A 17693-nucleotide genomic window follows, 5' to 3' on the forward strand; every position below is an offset into this window, starting at 1 on the left:
TGGGCTGACTGTCCAGAAAGAGGAGAGGGCCGAGCGCTTCGTGAAACCTTTTGAGGCCCAGGCCCCCATCCTGACTTGCCTGTGACATGGATGGCCCTGGGCGTGGGTTTCGTGCGACCTTTTGAGGCCCAGGCCCCCATCCTGACCCTGCCTGTGACCTGGATGGCCCTGGGTGTGTGTTGGCCTCTCTGTGCACATCAGTGTCCCCTGTTGAACTGGAAACTGGGCTGGCTGCCCTGTGATGCCAGGCATGGGGTGAGTGGGTGGGGTGCAGGTGGCGTTTATTTTCATGGATTTATACACACTGGAAAAGCCTCTGCGCCCACGCCCACGCCCTCCTTCCTCCCCCCGGCGCTGGGTCCCCTCATATGAAAGGGAAGTAACACCGAGGAGCACACGGAGATATAGGGTGTGGGGCTGGGGGGGCCAGTGCTGGGGCCAAAAGTCTGGGTCCCCAGCCTCCCACACGCAGCCCCTCGGGCCCCTTGGGTGTGTCAATAAATAACCCAGGTCCAGGCTGGTGTGGGCCTCACTCCTCGCTGTCCAGCTTCAGGCTGATGCTCCATGCTTTGCCCCGTGCCAGGGTGGTGGGTGGTGTTCCCGGGCCCTCACGCTCCGCCTGGCTGGGGCCCCTCGAGCGAAGCAGCTGGCTCTGTTTGCGCAGGAAGTCCACGGGGGCAGCCACACCATAGCTGCTCTTGCCCAAGGCAGCTCTCGGGGGTCCCGAGGAGGCATGCGAGTGCGAGCCTGCTTCCAGCTGGCCCAGGTGGGCCACATAGCCGTCTGACAGGAACTGTGGGCAGAGGTAGGCAGCGATGAGGGGGTGCTGGCCAAGGGCCCACACGCTGCCCTCCACGGTCCTCCAGAGGCACCTGAGGCAGGCTGGGGGACTGGTGGCAGGCTTGGCACAGCCTGAGCTGAAGCCTTCTCAATAGATAGGACCCCAGGCTGGGAGCCAGGGCACCTTGGCTGTGCTCCTGGCTCTGCCCTTCTCTGGGCCTCAGTCTCCTCATCTGGAAAATGGGGTCTTAGAGGAAAAATAACAGCAGCCAATGTTTAGCCAGCACTTGCTTTGTGCCCAGCCCTGTGCCTGTTGATGTGATCTTCATAAGCTGACATGGGCAGTGCCATGATCATTTCCATTTACAGATGGGAAGCTGAGGCTCAGAAAGGTCACAGTGGAAAGCCATGGCCGAGTGGAACCAGCGCCTAGGGTCTTGAGCACTTTCCAGTGTGGGCTGTCCCCTCTGGCTTGCCTGGCAGCTGGCAGCTCAAGCTGCTCATGGCCCTTGTCCTCAGAGGATCCCAGGTTCCCTGGAGGCCGGTTAGGCCTTCTCACATCTTCCCCAGAGTCCGTGGTCCCTAAGGCCTGGGACTGAGGCCCCTGCTCCCTGGTGGGGTCCTGTTCCTGGCCTTCACTTGGGCCTCACCTGGCACTGTGCCTGTAGCTTCCGCACGGCACGGCCCACGATGTAGGTCTGGCTCGGGGACAGCCCCAGCGCCGCGTATACAGCCACATCTTTGGGAGACCCATAACCGGCCACGATGTTCAGTTCTACCTGTGGCGGGAGATGCCAATCAGCCGCCCCAGGGGTGGAGCCGTGCAGCTGGGGGCGGGGCCTGTTGGGCTTCCCCAGATTGTTCTGGGGGTGGGTCCAGGCAGACGGAGGTGAGGACAGGTCCCAGTCCCACGGGGACAGGGGCGGGACCAGCTGCATCTCCCTAGTTGCCCCTAAGTACACGGGGCCCCTCAAACTAGGGGAGCAGGACCAGAGCGGGCCGCTGCAGTCAGGCAGGGCCCGGGCCGATCCAGTTGGGAACAGATGGGCCTCCGCCGATCCGGGGGTGGGGGGTAAGGGGGAGCGGGGGCGGGGTCAGGACCCGGAGCCCCCCCCAGCCGCCGCACCTCCTGCACCAGGCTCTGCAGAAACATTGCCTTCTGGCGTAGTGGGTCGTGGGTGAGGCCGTCGCAGAAGGAGACGACGCCGTGGGGGAAGTTGTGCTGCGACAGCCAGGCCACCACGCGGTGCTTCTGCATATCCGGCCGGCCTGTGACATACACGATCAGGTAGCCGGAGTCCTGCCAGTGCCTGTGGGGCGGGGGCAGCGGTCAGCTCCGCTGGCCAGGGGTGAGGGGCCGGTCACCCCGGTGAAATGGGTGGTGGTGGCAGTGGCAACTCCTACCTGACCACGTCCACGGCGCCAGCTCGCACCTTGGGGTCGCTGCCCATGATGGAGACGCTGGCGGTGAAGGAGCCGTCGATGCTGAAGACCACAGCCTCCGTGCCGCGGGCCACCACAGTCAGGCAGCATTCGGCATAGGTGTGGTCGCCCCTGCGGCCCAAGGGGCGGGGCGTGAGTGGCGCGGGGCGAGGCCTGGTGGAGCCCTCCCGCAGAGGCCCGGCCAGCCGCGCTCACCTGACCACCATGCGCACGGGGTAGACACCAATGCCCAGCGCGCGTTCTGGGGGAACTGGGAAGGTGAGGCGGCCCGAGCTATTGGTGACTTCGGTGCCAAAGTGGATCCACTTGCCCGACAGCGGCTGCGTCATGATGTAGACATCCACCTGGAGGGGAGAAGGGGCGGGAGGTCCATGGGGGCCCCGCGTGGAGGTGGGCAGAGGCGGGGCTGTCGTCGGGGATGGGTGGGTCTAGGGGCACAACCACCAGGAACCAGGAGCTGTTCCGAGGACAGGCGATGGGGCCATGGGACCAGGCGACAGGGCCTCTGGGTCCTGACCTTCTCTCCGGTGAGCGTGACGACGTCCAGGGGCCCGTACATGAAGCGCCCGCTTAGCACCTGGGGGCGGCCCTCGCACACCACCGTGTCGCTCGCCCGGTGGTTGGAAGTGACGTTCTAGAGGGAGGAGAGGGCGTGAGTCCGCGGCCAGCAAAGGATGGGGATGCTTGGGGAGGGGGAGCGGGTGAGGATCCACACGCAAATACCGGGGTGGGGGCCTAGAGGCGGCGGGGCATTGAGGGAAAAGGGCAAGCCCGGGGGGCGCACTTTTGTGGACCCCGGCCTGAGAGCCTGTGTGTGGGCCGCGGCTCCAGGGGCAGAGCTGTGACAGGACGGGATGCAGAGGATGAGGCGAGGTGGGGACCAGCGCAGATCCAGACCCTAGACCCAAACTTCCCGCAGAGGGCGGGGAGACCAGCGGTTCCCAGGGGCGGGGCTGGGGCAATGAGGTGGGGCCAGGACCCCAGGGGCGGGGCAGGACTGGGAGAGAGTTGGATTGGCTGGGGCCCGAGGAGGGGGGTGCTGGGGGGAGGGGCGGGGCCTCTCTGGTGAGTGGGCGAGAGTGGGCGAGAGTGGGCGAGTGGGCGAGGGGGCGAGGGGCAGGGCACCTACCCGGATCTTGACCTGCGTGCGTTTTCGCTGCCACTTCTCCCTGGGGAAGGCCGGGCTGTAGATGGACGGCTCCTCGCATTCCGCCAGCTGTGGCCGCTCCTTCTCGATCACCTGCACGGGACAGGGGCGAGGCCTCTGTCTCTTAGGGGAGGGAGGGCTGCCCCTCCCCCGGCCCAAAGCAGCCCATCCCCGTCCCATTCTCATCTCCAATTCCATATTCCCAGGCCCACCTGGCGCAGGATGAACGCCACCACGTCGGCGGACTCCCAGTAGCTGGCGTGGAAGAGGTGGGGCAGCGTGACGGTGGGAAAGGCGGTGAGCGCCTCGGGGCAGTACAGCGAGTAGTCGATCCGCTTGGTTCCCCACCAGCGCTCCAGGACTGCGCGGCCATGGCAGCGAGTCAGGATGGCCTCCTGCCCCACACCCATCTGCCTGGGCGCTGGGTGCTCTTCCCTCCCCTCTTTTCACCCAGCCTGCTCTTTGCCAAGTCCAGGCTGTGTGCTGGGGGAAAGGGTTTCTCAGCTGGGCTTCGGAGGTGGAATACGGGCCTCCCCCACCCCCAGGCTGGACTGCCTAGGCTGGCTGACTTACTCTTAACCACCTCACTGGTGGTGCTGGGGGCGGCTGGCTGGGCCGGGGGGTCAGTGGCCAACTCACTGCCCTTCCAGAAGGCACCGCTAGTAGAGGTGGGTGTTGAGGGCACCAGCATCTCCAGCTCCTCCAGAAAGAGGCTGGAGTGCGTCTGCAGAGTGTCGGCTGGGGGAAGGAGGGCAAGGTCAGCAGGGGCCGGCCAGGTGGCTCTCCTGTCTTCTCACCCAGGACTCCCCGCACCTCTGCCATCTTCCTATGGCCCCTCTGGTCAGGTCCTGGCTGAGGCTGCACTGTGGCATTCTCTCCTCTCAGCCCAGTGGCCAGCTGCACTCCTGCCAGAATGCCTGTTGCCACCGCCCCAAACGCTGCACACCTGTGCCCAACACAGGCCCGCTTGGCCCATACATACCTGGGCATGCCCCGCAATAAATGTCTGCAGTACACCCCACACAGATGCAGCAGCGCACACATGCTGGCTGCTTGTATGGCAGCACACCAGCATCATGCTGCCAGGGGGCACCCTCTCTAGCTTGGCTAACCACCCCCACCCAACTTCTAGGCCCAGGAGGTCAGAGGGTCCTGGGGATCCAGACCCCCCCAGGGGGAAGGAGCGCCTGGTCCGGGAGTGGTGGCCTGAGAGGTTTCCCATCGTCTGGGAGCCTCCTCATGTCTTCTGCTACCTCCTCCCTTCCTGCGTGTGCCCTCCTCCTTCTCCCCTTTATCTTGTTTGGGGGCGTACCCAGCAGCAGGGATGAGCCATCTCCCAGGGGGAACTTCTGGTAGCGGGGCACGGTCAGTGGGGCGATGGCCTGGAACTTCGGGGCCAGCAGGGGCTCGAGGCGTGAGGCGCAGGGGTCGGCCGCGTGGAAGAGGTTGTAGATCTGTTCACAGGCTGGGCGCATCTGGGCTGCTGGTACCCAGAAGACAGAGAAAGATTGTGGGGTCGGGGTTTCAGCTGGGCACTCTGGGAGGTAGGGGGTGTGGGAGCAGCACCCTGATGTCTGGTGTGACCCCGAGCCAGCACTTCCCAAACTGCACTCCCTGGGAAGTCAGTAGGGCCCTGCTTAAAGTGAGACAGGGGCTGGGCACCGTGGCTCATGCCTGGAATCCCAGTACTGCGGGAGGCAGAAGCAGATGGATCACTTGAGGTCAGGAGTTCGAGACCAGTCTGGCCAACATGGTGAAACCCCGTCTCCATTAAAAATACAAAAATTAGCTGGGTTCAGTGGCTCATTCCTGGAATCCCAGCACTGTGGGAGACAGAGGTGGGTGGATTACCCGAGGTCAGGAGTTCGAGACCAGCCTGGCCAACATGGCAAAACCCTGTCTCTACTAAAAAAAATACAAAAATTAGCTGGGCATGGTGGCAGGTGCCTGTAATCCCAGCTACTTGGGATGCTGAGGCAGGAGAATCACTTGAACCCAGGAGGTTGCAGTGAGCAAGATCAGGCCACTGACACTCTAGTCTGGGTGACAGAGCGAGACTCTGTCTCAAAAAAAAAAAAGGCTGAGAAGAGGGCAGCGGCTTCGATTTGCTGCCGTGGTGTCTGATTGACCCCTTCTAGTGCAGAACATCCCACGGGTGTGAAGCTCCTCCCAGTGGCTTTGGGAGACTCACCCTTGGCGAGTCCCTTCTTTCTGGGCCTCAGGTTCCCCTTCTGTAGCCAGGCCTTTGAATTAGTACAGTGGGGAAGTTGCTCGTGCCTCGGATGAGAGGGAAGGCCAGAGGAGGTGGGGAAGGAAGGGGCAGACAGAGACTAGAGGCGCCCCCGCAGCCCCTAGGACTCACCCTCCAGGGCGGGCATCACAGTTTTGCGCAGAGCCAGCACCAGGCCCAGTGGGGAGCCGAAGAGGAAGAAGCCAGAGACCTTGAAGTCAAGGCGGGCAGTGCTGCTGGGGCCGTCAGGTGCCTCGGAACTGGCAGCGGGTGGGCAGAAGGCCGTGCTTGCCCGCCGGGGCTCCCAGGAGGAGGTGGTTGCGGAGGCTGCCTGAAGGCTGTGGGGGAGGAGGGGTGCTCAGTGCTGCTGCCTCTGTAGTCCATCATGTGCCCAGGGTAGGGGTGATGGGGCAGGGACGTCACCTGTTCTGAGAGCCCTCGGGCTCAGGACTGGCCATGTCGCTGGGGATGCGCTGGGGAGGCAAGGCCGAGGGTTCTGGGCTGCCCCGACCCAGGCCTTCCACACCATCTGCCAGGGGGTCCCGCAGCGGGCCAAACTCCGGAGAGAGCAGCTCATTGTTCTGGATGGAACAGGAGACAGAAACATTCTTAGGCCTGGGGACCGTTAGAATTCTACTTACTTAGAAGTGAGGAGCGAGGCTTGGGGGTTGGGCAGAGTAGAATTCCAGAGAAGACATGAACTGGCAGGGCAGCAGGGGGCCTGCCTGCTGGCAGAGGGGTGGCATTCCAGGGGGCAGAGACCTAGAGCCAGAGAGGGCCTTTCCGCTCCTGAGGAGGCCAGGTTTGGCTATACTGACCATGCTCCCACGGCGGCTGCTGCCCCGACTCCCGGTGCCCGTGTTAGCACTGTGGCAGAGTGCATCAAAGCCCAGGATGCCACCAACACCATCTCCAATCAGTGCGACCTGGGTGGGAGCAGGGGCACCATCAGGAGAGGACTTGTCCTCACCCAGGCCAGGCCACAGTGGGGGCTGCAGTGGAGGGCAGCAGATGGACTGTCCCTAACCGCTGACCTGCCCACAGAAGCCGGCACCCTCAGGTGAGCGCAGGAAGGCTGAGTAGGCCTGGTTGGTACGGGCAATGACGGTGGCCACGGCGCCCTGGTAGCGGGAGGATGAGGTGGCCAGCAGTGGCAGGGCAGCCAGTGGAATGTGGTCTTGGGAGCGGGACAGGCTGTCCCCATCGTGGCTGTAAGGGCTCAGGCTGTAAGAGGGGGAAATGTGCGTGGGTGAGGGGCTTCCAGACCCACTCCTGCCATCCAAGTCCCCTGGGCCTGCTGGCAGACCCTGGCTCTGTGGGTCCTCTGTGGGGAGTGTTAGCCCCAAGAGGCAACTGAAATGGAGCCATTCTCCAGAACAGGTCCAGCCATGCCAGTGACCGACCCAGGTGTCTGGCTTCCTGACCCCTTCCCCGCTCCCTGCCCCGGTCCCTGGCCTGATCCTACGAGTTCCCTGCCCTTCCACCCGTGGCTAGTACTTGGAGACAAGGGCATAGGCGGCGGCGCAGATGGGTGGACAGGGCACCAGTCGCAGCGCCACGTGGCCCAAGGCCTCAGGGAAGTGGATGCGGGTGACAGCCTCGAAGGCGGAGCTCAGCGTCTGCACATCCGCCTGCTTGGAGTTGGCGTCTCCAGGGCCTGAGTCCAGGATGTTGCCGCTGTGCAGGATAAGGAAGAGGGCATGGACTGCGCATGCCTCAGCCCCCAGCTCCCCGGCTCCATCCAGGCCCTGGGGGGAACAATGGGGTGCAGTGGGTATCACAGCAGTGTCCGGGCCAGTGAGTAGGGGGAGCTTTGACATGGGGTGGCTGACCATACTCGCCTCTGAGTCCCTGGGTGCTTGGGCCCCATCCTCAATGCCTTTAGCTGCCTCGGCTCCAGGCTCTGCAGGGCAACGAAGCCAGTGAGAGGGACGGAGAGGACCACTGGGATCCCCTCATCTGGCACTTCAGGCACCCCAGTTCTGGCGTCTGCCTGAGGCCCCCAGTCCGTACCTTCCTCCAAACTTCTCCTCCCACCAACTCTCCCAGGTCAGTTTGTATTTCCAGGCCTTTGCTCCTACTGGTCTTATTGCAGTCAGGGCTGCCTCTCCACACAATGCCTGTTTGCCTGGCAAACTTCTCTAACCCTGCCCTGTCCAATGTGGTGGCCATTAGCTACAAGTGGCCATTTAAATTTAAATGAATTAAAATATAATACATAAAAACCTCAGTTCCTCAGTCACACTAGCCCCATTTTCAGTGTCTGGGAGCCAGTGTGGCTGGTGGTTATTGCCTTGGGCAGCATGGACCTAGAAGTTCTGCTGGACAGTGCTGGCCCAAGTCTTCCAAAGCCAGCATAGACATCACCTCTCACGTGAAGCATTCAGGGAGTCCAAATTAATTCCTTCATTCTTAGTGCTATGTCTGAATCATGACTACATTCTAATCATCCATCCATCCACCCATCCATCCATCCATCCATCCACCTACCCACCCGCCCACCCATCCATCCATCCACCCATTCATCCATCTACCCACCCACCCACCCACCCACCCATCCATCCACCCACCCAACCATTCATCCATCCATCCATCTACCCACCCACCCAACCATTCATCCATCCATCCATCTACCCACCCACCCAACCATCCATCCATCCATCCATCCATCCACCTACCCACCCACCCACCCATCCATCCATCCATCCAACCATTCATCCATCCATCCATCTAGCCACCCATCCATCAACCCACCCACCCACCCACCCATCCATCCGCCCACCCACCCAACCATCCAACCATCCATCCATCCATCCATCCATCCATCCACCCACCCACCCACCCATCCATCCATCCATCCAACCATCCATCCATCCATCCATCTAGCCACCCATCCATCTACCCACCCATCTACCCACCCACCCACCTATCCACCCATCCATCCATCCAACCATTCATCCATCCATCCACCATTCATTATTCATCTGTGTATTTAATGAGCACCTCTTCAGATTGCCTCTCATCTTAAGATGCCATTAAACTCATGACCTGCTGTACATGGGTGCTGGGGGCCGGTGTCCTAGGCGGTATCTTTACCTGGCGTTCCCTCTGCCTCCATTGGGGAGGCAAAGGCATCAATGAAGTCATTGGAGTTCCACTTGGTCATCTCCTTGGGGAAGACCTCCTCACTGTCCGAGAAGCCTTCTGAGGGGACAGGGGGCTGTGTCATGGGGTGGGAGGAGCTGCTCGGGGACATCCCCACTCCCAAAAAGGGCCTCAGTGCTGACCGTGGGCATCAAAGAACTCTTCCTCGGAGCTGTTCTCAGAGTCTCGGGCAATGTTCTGCATGCGCCACTCAGACAAGCTCTGGGGAGACACAGCCCCTGCCGGGCCGGCTCAGCCTCAGCCTCAGCCCAGGAGCCCAGCCTGGGGAGGGCCGTTCCTCCCATCCCTGTGCCCCAGCCTCACCTCCATGTTGGGATGAGTAGGAGGAACGGGAGGATGAGGACCACTGCTTCCCAAAGCTGGCATCGGGGGAGGCATCTGGGCCTGGGGGGGCCTCAGGCCCATCGGGGGTGCCAGTGTTGCTGGCCGCAGACCGGGCCTCGGTGCTTGGTTTCCCGGGGGGCTGGGCCTCGGACCCCTCACTGCCTGTGTTGCACTTGGCCATGCGCTGGGCCAGCATGCGAGCAGTCTCCTCTTCCAGTGCCCGGATGTCAGCCATGCTCAGCTCTGTCCACTCATCCTGCCAGCACCAGGCCTGGCGGTGGGCCCGCAGCATCACCCGACGCAGACCTGCAGGTGCCCAGGCATCAGAACTGCCCCCTCCCCCTGCTTCCCTGCCACCGCAGCCACATGCCCAGCCTTGAGGTTGGATAATGGCTCCCCTGGGGACACCATCCACCCAGAGCCACAAAGTAGGGCAGGGCCAGTGCAGTCCAGGAATGGGAGTGGAAAGTGGGGCATTTGTCTTCCTGCCTGACTCCCCCCCGCCCACTGCCTTTCCTGTCTCTCTGCACACCCTAACTCTCAGCACTGTCCCCACCCCATCACTCCAGAAGCAGGGACCAATGCTTGTTCTTGCTTTTGGCTGGCTTCCTGCTGACTTCTGAGGAATTAACAGTTAATTAAGGGTTTAACATTTAATGAAATTGTTGATGGTTAATGAAGGTGTTAACAGTTAATGGAAGTGTTGGCACTCAATGAAGGTTGTAGCGAAAGATGATACCCATTCTGGGATATTTTTATCTTAAGCAGAAGAAAAAGTTAGAAACTCTTAAATGTCTAGGAAATAAAGTAATGATGGTTGAATGATAATTATAAACTTCTGCAAGGAGATATATTGGAATCTTAGTAGTGGCTATATGTGGGTGATTTTAATTTTCTTATTTGTGCTTTTTGGCATTTTTCCAAATGCAAGACAAGGCGTCCTCATTATTCTCTAAGCTGAATTTCCTCACCTGTAAAATGGGAATAATCATCGTCATTACCTGGTGGGGTGTTGTGGGTGTTAAGGGAGATCTTGCACAAAAAGTAATTAGCCATAGGTCTGTGTGTCGCAATCACTGTCAGTATTAGCTCTTCATATCTGACTCAACCTCTTCCTCATTTACTGAAGAGAAATTTAAAGTGCAGAGATGGCCAGTGCCTTGCTGGAGGTACCATGGGGTGGGGGTCAGTAGTGGGACAGAAGCCAGGCCGCTGGTCTCTCCAACTAGGGACCATCCCTCTGTGTGCAGATGACCTGGGCACTGAGGCAGGGCTGAGTTGTAGGCGTGGTGGGGTCAGGTTGAGGGGAGGTGTGGGACTGGGGCTCCTGAACACCAGGGCCAAAGGCTGGAACACTAGAAACTGGGAGTGGAGGTGGGGAATCCCAGAGAGAATGACATCAGAGTCACAGCCTCAGCCTGCACTCCTTAGCATGCTGCCAGTTAGAGCCGGTGACCTTCCTGAGTGTCTCTAAGTCTCATCTAACTCCTAGGATGATGGAGAATCTTAGAATCTTAATGGAAGCAGCAGCATTTCTGAATGTCAGAGCCAGTATGGACCTTGTAGATCATGTTACCAGCTTCCTGCTCTGTGGATGCCTGGCTAGGCTGTGCGGCCGCTTCTGCCCTAGTGCTCCCCACCTCAAATGGAAACGATGGCTTTCTGCTTCTGTGTCCCCAGTGGATGGGCGCATCCCTGGCCCTAAACATGGGGTCTGGGGCATGCTGGGTAAGTGGGACCTCCCGCAGCTGGGTGCTCACCTACATCATGGATGAACTGCTCGATCTTGGCTTGCATGCCCCAGTAGCGGAACTCAACCTTGCACAGCTTATAGGCACACATAAGGGGCCCCGTCTGTGCCGCCGTCCGTGCCCAGTCATCAGACAGTGGCCCTCGGCCCGTCTTGACCGAGCGATACAGCCGGGGGTCCTCTTCTGCTTTGTACTCGCCTGGGGCCACTGCATCCCGCACGATGTCGATGGTGTCTGAGGGAGTTCGGCAAGCATTGAGCAGCGCCAGCCCCTTTGAGCCCCTGCTCCTGGCACCCTCTTGGGACTGGATGACAGTTCCCGTCCTTTTGCAGACAGGACATGAGGCCTGGAGAGGGCTGGGACTTCTCAGAGGCTGCCCACTGAGGCAGCCAGGAGCCTGAGAGGGGCGCCAGGGTCCCCCCATAGCTCCAGGCCTCACCCAGGATGCGCTGTCTCCTCTCGGCCCCGCTCAGGTTGAAGACGTTTGGCTGCTGCCCCCCATCAGGCAGGTAATAGGTCTCGATTTCAATGGAGAATTTCTCCACGAAAGGGCAGGTGTACCTGGGCAGAAGGCACGGGTGAGGCTCACTGCTGTACCCACCAGGGCCGCTCCCCTCCTGGCCTCGGACCATGCCCAGCTCACCCACTCACCGGGTTCGGGTGTAGGGGTAGGCATTCCAGGATTCCTCTTCTACCTGCAGGGCAGCCTTGGGCAGCAGTGCCCGGAACCAGCCTGGGATGTGGGAGCCCACGTGGTACACCTTGTGTGTGTACTGCCCGCTGCCCCCGGGCCCATCCGTGTAGGGCCGGTTGGCCAGGATCTCCACGCCGCTGCCCTCACCACTAGACTCCTCCCGGCTCTTTTTCTGTGGCCCAAGGGAGAGCAGGACAGGGAGCTCAGCCCCAGCTTAGCATCTGGGATCCCCAGCTCAGCCTGGTGTTCTACACAGCTCTGGGGCCCTGGTCCCAGCCTTTTCAACTCCCTGAAACCAGACCCCTCCCCACCAAAGCTCCCTGGGATCAGAATCACAGATGCAGCCCAGCCCCGCATGGGGTCTGCAACCCAGCACTCAGTTGAGTCATTCAAGTATTCATTGAGTGTCTGCTCCACTCCAGGCAGTGTTTGGGATTATATCAATTGAGATATATTGATGAATAGAACAAAGATCCCTGCCCTCGTGGAACTTACATTCTAGTGGAAGGAGACAGACAAAAGGAAAAAGCAAATTATGTGGTGTGTTAGAAGGCGCTGGGTGCTATAGGAAAAGAAAGCCTAGAGTAGGGTACGGGTGATGAGGGTTGGGGGCTGCAGTTTTGATCTGATAGTCAGGGAAGGCCTTGCTAATAACACAATGTGACCATGGCTTGAACATGACTTTAAGGAGGTGAGGTAGGAGGAGGTGCTCAAGGCTGGGGGAAGCCAGTGCAGCCCCAAGGTGGGAGCATACTGGATGTGCTGGCAGGTGGCAAGGAGGCCGGGGTGGCTGGCAAGGAAGAAGGGACAAGGAGAGGAAAAGGGGCCTCCAGCTCTCAGAGGCCCTGACCCTGGCCCCCTCCCTCTCTGGGAGGCCCTGGCCGCCTCCCAATCCCAGCTCCGCCACACCCCTCAGAGCTTGAGAGCCCCCAGATCCTGCCTTCTATTGCTCCGGGGCTCAGATGGCCCTTTCAAGCCCGAGGCGGGGTCCGGGCCCTCTTGCTTTATGAGATTCTGGTCCTGCTGTGCTGGGGACAGATCTGGAGCAGACTCCCCCAGGCCCCGCACCAACCCGGCCACTGCTGAGGGCCTGCCCTGGCCCACTCTTCTCACTGCCCTACACCAGAGCCCCCTCGCCCTCCGATCCTTGCTGCCCTGTCCCTGCTCCAGGTTTGACACCTGGTCCTCACCCCATCTCCCTGACCTCCAGGGATGGCCAGGACCCTCCACTTCTCCAGACCCCCTCCCGCCCTCCTCTGCCGCGGAGGCCCCCCTCCTCATTCTTGCCGCCTCCTGGGCGCTTTTTCCTTTCCCGATGGGATTATAGATCCTGAGGAGGATTACAGGAGATCAGAGGAGGGCTGGGCACTTAGCGGATGGGAAGCACCACTCGGCCCTCCTGCCCCTCTTCCCACAGTCCTTCCCCATTCCCACATCTGAAGGGGGGCCTCTCTTGCCTCCTCCGGGCTCCCAGCCGGTCCCAGCCCCGGGGCAGGGCTGGCGGGGTCGGCAGGGCTCCACCCCTTGCCCAGGTGCCCTCTCCCCGCCGCCCTCACCTGGATCATGTAGAGCTGGGCCACCTGGTACTCGTCCAGGCTCATGGGCAGCAGAATGTGGTATTCCTTGATGAGCATCCTGAAGGCGCTCGGCGGGCCGCGCGCGGCCTCCGCTCCTCCTGGCGCAGGGCACGGCGCGACAGTCAGTGCGGGGAGGCTGCGCGCGGCCCCGAGCCCTGCGCGCCGGCCGAGGGACTCAGGCCACGGGACCCCATGTCCGGGCCCGCCGCGAGGGAGGCAGAGGCGAGCCTAGCGCCGCCGCCCGCGCCGCCGGGGCCGGGAGCCGCAGCGAGGCTGAGCGCTGACCTCTTCCGCGCAGCCCCCGCCCCGCGCCCGCCCGTCGCCATGGCAACCGCGCGCTGACGCGGGCCCCCCCGAGCGCCAGGCTCCGGCCGGCGGGCGGGAGGGCCACCTCACCTCTCCCGCTGCGACCGCGTCCTAACCCCGGGAAACGGCATCCCTCTGGGGCGCGCCCCCGAAGCCCCGGGGCCCCTCCTTCCGGGCCCGCCTTCCGCGACCGGCCCCTCGGGGACCCGCCCCCTGCATCCCCTTCCCGGAGTCGGCGGGGTCCCAAGTCCCCCACTGTCGGACGTCCACCTAGAGCTTTGTTCCCCAAGTGTCTCTGCGCGGAGTGGCCCAGTGCGCCCAGCATCTCTGCCAGGGTTCCCCACGCCCTGCACCCGAACCTACCTTCCGGGACCGGTAATCTCCTCCGCCCTCCAGATCTGCCTTCTTGGGCAGCCGGGTCCTCGACCTCCCCCTCCCAGCATCCTTCCTGGACCCCTGGCCCTCGCCGGCTCTCCACGCGCCTAGGCAGCCACTCCGTCCTCTTCCCAGGGGGTGAGCCCTCCTCAGACTGAGGCCAGAGTGGCTCCACTTGGTATCCCACGGGCCCTGGCCCTGGAGACCCGCTCCGTCCACCTGCGCCCCAGACTGGCACCGAGGTTCCGCTGCAGGCACCCCTCCATCCCCCACTCGCACCCCGCGAGCAAGCGAGAGGCCCCGTTGTCCCCACTTCCCTCTGCTCGCCGGCGTCCCGGTCCCCTGCCGCGCTCTTGGCCCGCCTGCCGACGCCCCGGCTCACCTCTAGCTTGAGGCGGGCGCCCCTCACCCAGCCCGGGCAGGGCCGGCCGGCCCGTGGGTCGGAGCCCGGAGCGCCCCCAGCCCCGGCCTCGGGTTCCAGCGGTGGCCGGACCCTCCCGAGGCGCAGTGCCGGCCCATGGCCCCGACCTTCCTCTCGATCCGCCCGCCGGCGCCCCTGCAGTCCCTCCCCGCCGCCCGCCGCGTCACTGCGGCCGCCCCGCCCCCTTCCTGGGCCCAGCTGGCCCTCCCCACCCTGGCGGGGTCCGGGCAGCCCCGCCTGCAGCGGAGGAGGCAGGGAGGGAGGCCCCTGCCTTCCTTCCCCCGGGCAGTGGGAAAAAGGCCATTGCCTAAATTCTGGCTCTTCCTAGTCCCTCTGTGCTGATTGGGGTCCCCAAAGACTCTTAGTTCCTATCTCCACCCTAGCCCCGCCCTCCTGTGTGCAGTCACAGGGTGGTTTGATATGGGGGGTCCCAGGCCCACTCTCCTCTTCTCACTCTCTGCAGTCCTTAGATTTGGGACCCAGGGTAGAGGAAATGCCTCCCCACCAGTCTAGCCAGAAGCTGGTGGCTCTGACGTGCCTCCACCTAGGGCTGGGCTCGGCTCCAGGGCCCCAGGCCTCTATGGTCACCCAGCTACACGCCCAGGCAGAAACGGGCTGTCACTGTGAGTGGCTGGGCTAGCCCCTGCATGGTGCCACAAAGCCTCCCCGACCTCTGCCTTCCGGGTCCACAAGTCCGGTCACCCAGCCACCCGGAGTCTGGGCAGAGGCCTCACGAGGCACCCCAAGGCTGGGTTCATGGGATCCCACCCAGCCTGCTACAAGGTGCTGGGGCAGTGACGGCAGCACCCCGCCAGCTCCTCCCCTTGACACTGAGGCCAAGTGCTGGAAGCAGCAGTGCCCTTTCTCTCTGAGAAGTCAGAGACCTTCAGGGCTGATTCAGAGGCTGGGGTGTTGTCAGGGCATTAGGGCGTGAACTGGCATTTCCATGCTGCCAGGCATCACCGCCAATCCAGAGGAAGCGCCCTCCAGGCCCAGGCTGCCCACAGCGCCAAGGGCTGTGGAAGCAGCCAGGCCCTGTGCTGCCCCCTGGTGGCACCACAGGAAGGCCCAGGGCTCTCAGCGCCACGGCTGGGGCGGAGAGGGCCCAGGTCCCACCAGAAGCTGATGGCCCACAGAGGCAAGTCAAACCTCATTTAGTCACACCCTCCCCATCCATAGTCTCCTCTTCCCCTGTCTCTGCCTGGCCCACCCAGGCTTAGCTGAAGAACCAGACCCAGTAAGGCTCAGAGATGAGAGCACAACTCCAAATCATCTTTTATTAATATAAAAAGGGCATATTTAGCAAAAGACACACAGATAAAAGAGTCACTATGGCTCAGGACACAAGGCAGGGAGGTGCCAGGCCTGAGCCCCTGCTGGGGTAGAAGGAGGCTCGGGACAAAGTGGGAGAAGTGCTGGGAAGGGCTGAGCGGTAGGGGCCACAGAAAGTTCCGGTGGGTAACACTGTCGGCAGGTCATGGGTGGGACTCATGGGGACCTCGCTGCTAACTCTTGTTGTGGGGGGGTGTCCTTAGTGCTGCCACCTGGAGGGCCACTCCTTGGTTCCTGGAGGGGACCCACCAAGGGACACAGGACAGGAAGCCCAGGATGGTTAGTGCAACTCGGGATGAAGGCCAGGGAGAAGCGGGTGCTCTGCAGTGGCCGGATAGGTCCAGACGCTGAGGCCGAGGCGCTTCCTGTTACGTGCGGGCGTTCCGCTCTGTCTCTGCCAGGCACTCTCTGACTAGCGCCCGGGCATGGATGATACCTGGGGGTGGGGTGGGGTGGGGTCTCAGCAACCCTCCATAGCCCCACCCACTGCCCTCCAGAGGAGGACCCCTGCCTCCCCACTCCCTTTCCACTTTCGGCAAAAGAAATTCAAATCTAATGACGGCTAGATGAAATTAGAGGTTTGGTTAATCCTCAAGGTTGCCCTGTTGAAATACAAATTCCCATGCTCTTCCCTGGAAATGGACTCAATTTCAATTCGATTCAAAACACCTCTCTGGTAGTAATACTGGACATCCTCTAGGCTTGGCTCAGGTGGCCTCCAGATGTCCTTCCTTCCCTAATGAAGGATAGTCCAGTGTCGGTTTCCTGAGCAGGGCGGCCTGGCCTCACTTACCTCTCTTCAGGCGCTCCATGGCGCTCTTGCTGCCAGCATAGGTGGGCCGGATCTCTTTGCCCATCTCCTCTATGACTGACAGCAGGTCCGTGTAGGTGCTCTGGGAGCCCTGGGCGCCGGGTGGCTTCATCGCCTATGTCAAAAGAGAACAGGACAGTGAGCTCAGGCACCTGGCGGGGAGGGGGACTCCAGTCCGCATCCATAAGCAAGGCTTTGGCCCCACTCACCTGCACGTAGCCCATGGAAGGCGGTCCAAAGTCGTTAAACAGCGGTCTAAAAGGAGCGCCGGCTCCTGGCACTGAGCCCGACGGCGACGGGACGCTTCCTGCAGCAACAGGCGCGAGTAAGAGGTCAGCGCGGGGCAGGGACGCCGCCTCCCAGCTTTTCCAAGCCCAGGACCGGGTTCGCCCGATTCCCTCCAAAGGATGCTTCATTCCATGCTGATCAACTTCAGGGACAAATCCCTCCCACTGCGCTCCACCTACAAGCCCTTACGTGACCACGCCCACTTCACAGGCCAGCAAACTGAGGCTCAGCGAGGGTAGGCGGCAGGCCCAGTATTGCAGAACTCAGGCCGTCTTCTCTTCGAGACCTCGACCGCCCGGCAGGCGAGCAGGGGTGGAGCTGGATCCTCACCTGTAGGGACCGGGGTGCCCGGCCCAGGGGTGCTGGAGCCAGGGGTGCTGCTGGGAGCAGGGGCGATGGGTTTGTAGGACATCCCCAACTCCTGGGCGCGGCGGACGCCAGCCGGCCGCTCCTCGGGGGTTGGCTGCGGGGCCGCTCAGCCGCGCTCTGATTGGCAAGCGGGCTGCACGCCCCTGGTAAATAGAGGTCTGGCCGGAAGGGCGAGCGGGCACGAATGCTCCCTCACTCCCGATTGGTGCGCGAAGATGTCACTCGAGCCTCCTTATTGGCCGAGACCTGCCCCAGCAGGTCGCAACCGCCGCCGATTGGCCTCCGCCTTCCGGACCTCGCACCTGTCTGCTCCGGATTGGGCGGTGGCCACCGCCCTCCGCAATTGGCGAGTTCGCGGCCCGGGCCGGCGCGCTCTCAATCCGATTAGTCCCCAGGCCCTAGAGGCGGGGCCTCGGGACCCGGGGCTGGGCTGCCGGTTCGCGCCGAGGGGTCTTCCCGGGCGCGGGCGCTACCCTCGCGCCTCACTCGCGCTGCTTCAGACGTCTGCTTCGCTCTGCCCAGTTTCGGCCCAGCAGGGGTTGCTGTCGCAGCTGCCGTCGCCGCTGTCACCACTGCCTTGCGCGCTTCTCCGCTCTGGGGGCCGAAGGACGCAGGGCTTTGACGTCCCGAGCCCTGCGCCCCACCCCGTGCGCTTTTACGTCACCTTTCACCGGTTCAAC

General features: G+C 62.3%; 2 protein-coding genes across 5 annotated transcripts; both read right to left on the reverse strand.

The window, feature by feature from the left end:
- Positions 1-264: 264 nt before the first annotated feature.
- PITPNM1 (phosphatidylinositol transfer protein membrane associated 1) lies at positions 265-14351 on the reverse strand. 3 transcript variants are annotated; one of them, XM_009423566.4, is made up of 24 exons: positions 14175-14351; positions 13091-13209; positions 11492-11706; positions 11280-11401; positions 10850-11074; positions 9069-9395; positions 8888-8983; positions 8697-8804; positions 7442-7503; positions 7098-7348; positions 6635-6824; positions 6419-6526; positions 6024-6181; positions 5733-5938; positions 4683-4853; positions 3944-4108; positions 3583-3731; positions 3353-3463; positions 2741-2857; positions 2419-2567; positions 2185-2334; positions 1907-2090; positions 1431-1559; positions 265-793 (listed from the first exon to the last, which is right to left on the reverse strand). In XM_009423566.4, exons 2-24 carry the CDS (start codon positions 13166-13168, stop codon positions 530-532), a joined length of 3735 nt encoding a protein of 1244 aa, XP_009421841.3. In that variant the 5' UTR covers positions 13169-13209; positions 14175-14351; the 3' UTR covers positions 265-529. The 3 variants fall into 3 exon arrangements, with proteins under 3 accessions (XP_009421841.3, XP_003313226.3, XP_003313225.3); XM_003313178.6 differs by having other exon boundaries at positions 4683-4850; positions 14175-14350; XM_003313177.7 differs by lacking the exon at positions 14175-14351 and adding an exon at positions 13781-13797.
- A 1113-nt stretch (positions 14352-15464) lies between these two features.
- On the reverse strand, positions 15465-17693 carry CDK2AP2 (cyclin dependent kinase 2 associated protein 2). 2 transcript variants are annotated; one of them, XM_009423569.3, is made up of 4 exons: positions 16975-17693; positions 16566-16663; positions 16339-16471; positions 15465-15981 (listed from the first exon to the last, which is right to left on the reverse strand). In XM_009423569.3, the coding sequence occupies exons 1-4, from the start codon at positions 17054-17056 to the stop codon at positions 15914-15916; spliced, it is 381 nt and encodes a 126-aa protein (XP_009421844.1). In that variant the 5' UTR covers positions 17057-17693; the 3' UTR covers positions 15465-15913. The 2 variants fall into 2 exon arrangements, with proteins under 2 accessions (XP_009421844.1, XP_016776862.1); XM_016921373.4 differs by having other exon boundaries at positions 16834-17636.

Source organism: Pan troglodytes, chromosome 9, assembly GCF_028858775.2.
Source record: "Pan troglodytes isolate AG18354 chromosome 9, NHGRI_mPanTro3-v2.0_pri, whole genome shotgun sequence".
Taxonomy (NCBI): Eukaryota; Metazoa; Chordata; class Mammalia; order Primates; family Hominidae; genus Pan; species Pan troglodytes.

Excerpts from the sequence above, each read along its gene's own strand:
- PITPNM1 (XM_009423566.4), bottom strand. The coding sequence starts at position 13,168 with ATGCTCATCAAGGAATACCACATTCTGCTGCCCATGAGCCTGGACGAG. Across the intron at positions 11,402-11,491 it reads TACCCCTACACCCGAACCCG|GTACACCTGCCCTTTCGTGG; the intron begins GTGAGTGGGTGA and ends CCTTCTGCCCAG. Across the intron at positions 6,825-7,097 it reads GCCTATGCCCTTGTCTCCAA|CCTGAGCCCTTACAGCCACG; the intron begins GTACTAGCCACG and ends CCCCTCTTACAG.
- CDK2AP2 (XM_009423569.3), bottom strand. The coding sequence starts at position 17,056 with ATGTCCTACAAACCCATCGCCCCTGCTCCCAGCAGCACCCCTGGCTCC. Across the intron at positions 16,472-16,565 it reads CTTCCATGGGCTACGTGCAG|GCGATGAAGCCACCCGGCGC; the intron begins GTGAGTGGGGCC and ends CTTTTGACATAG. Across the intron at positions 15,982-16,338 it reads CATGGAGCGCCTGAAGAGAG|GTATCATCCATGCCCGGGCG; the intron begins GTAAGTGAGGCC and ends CCCCACCCCCAG.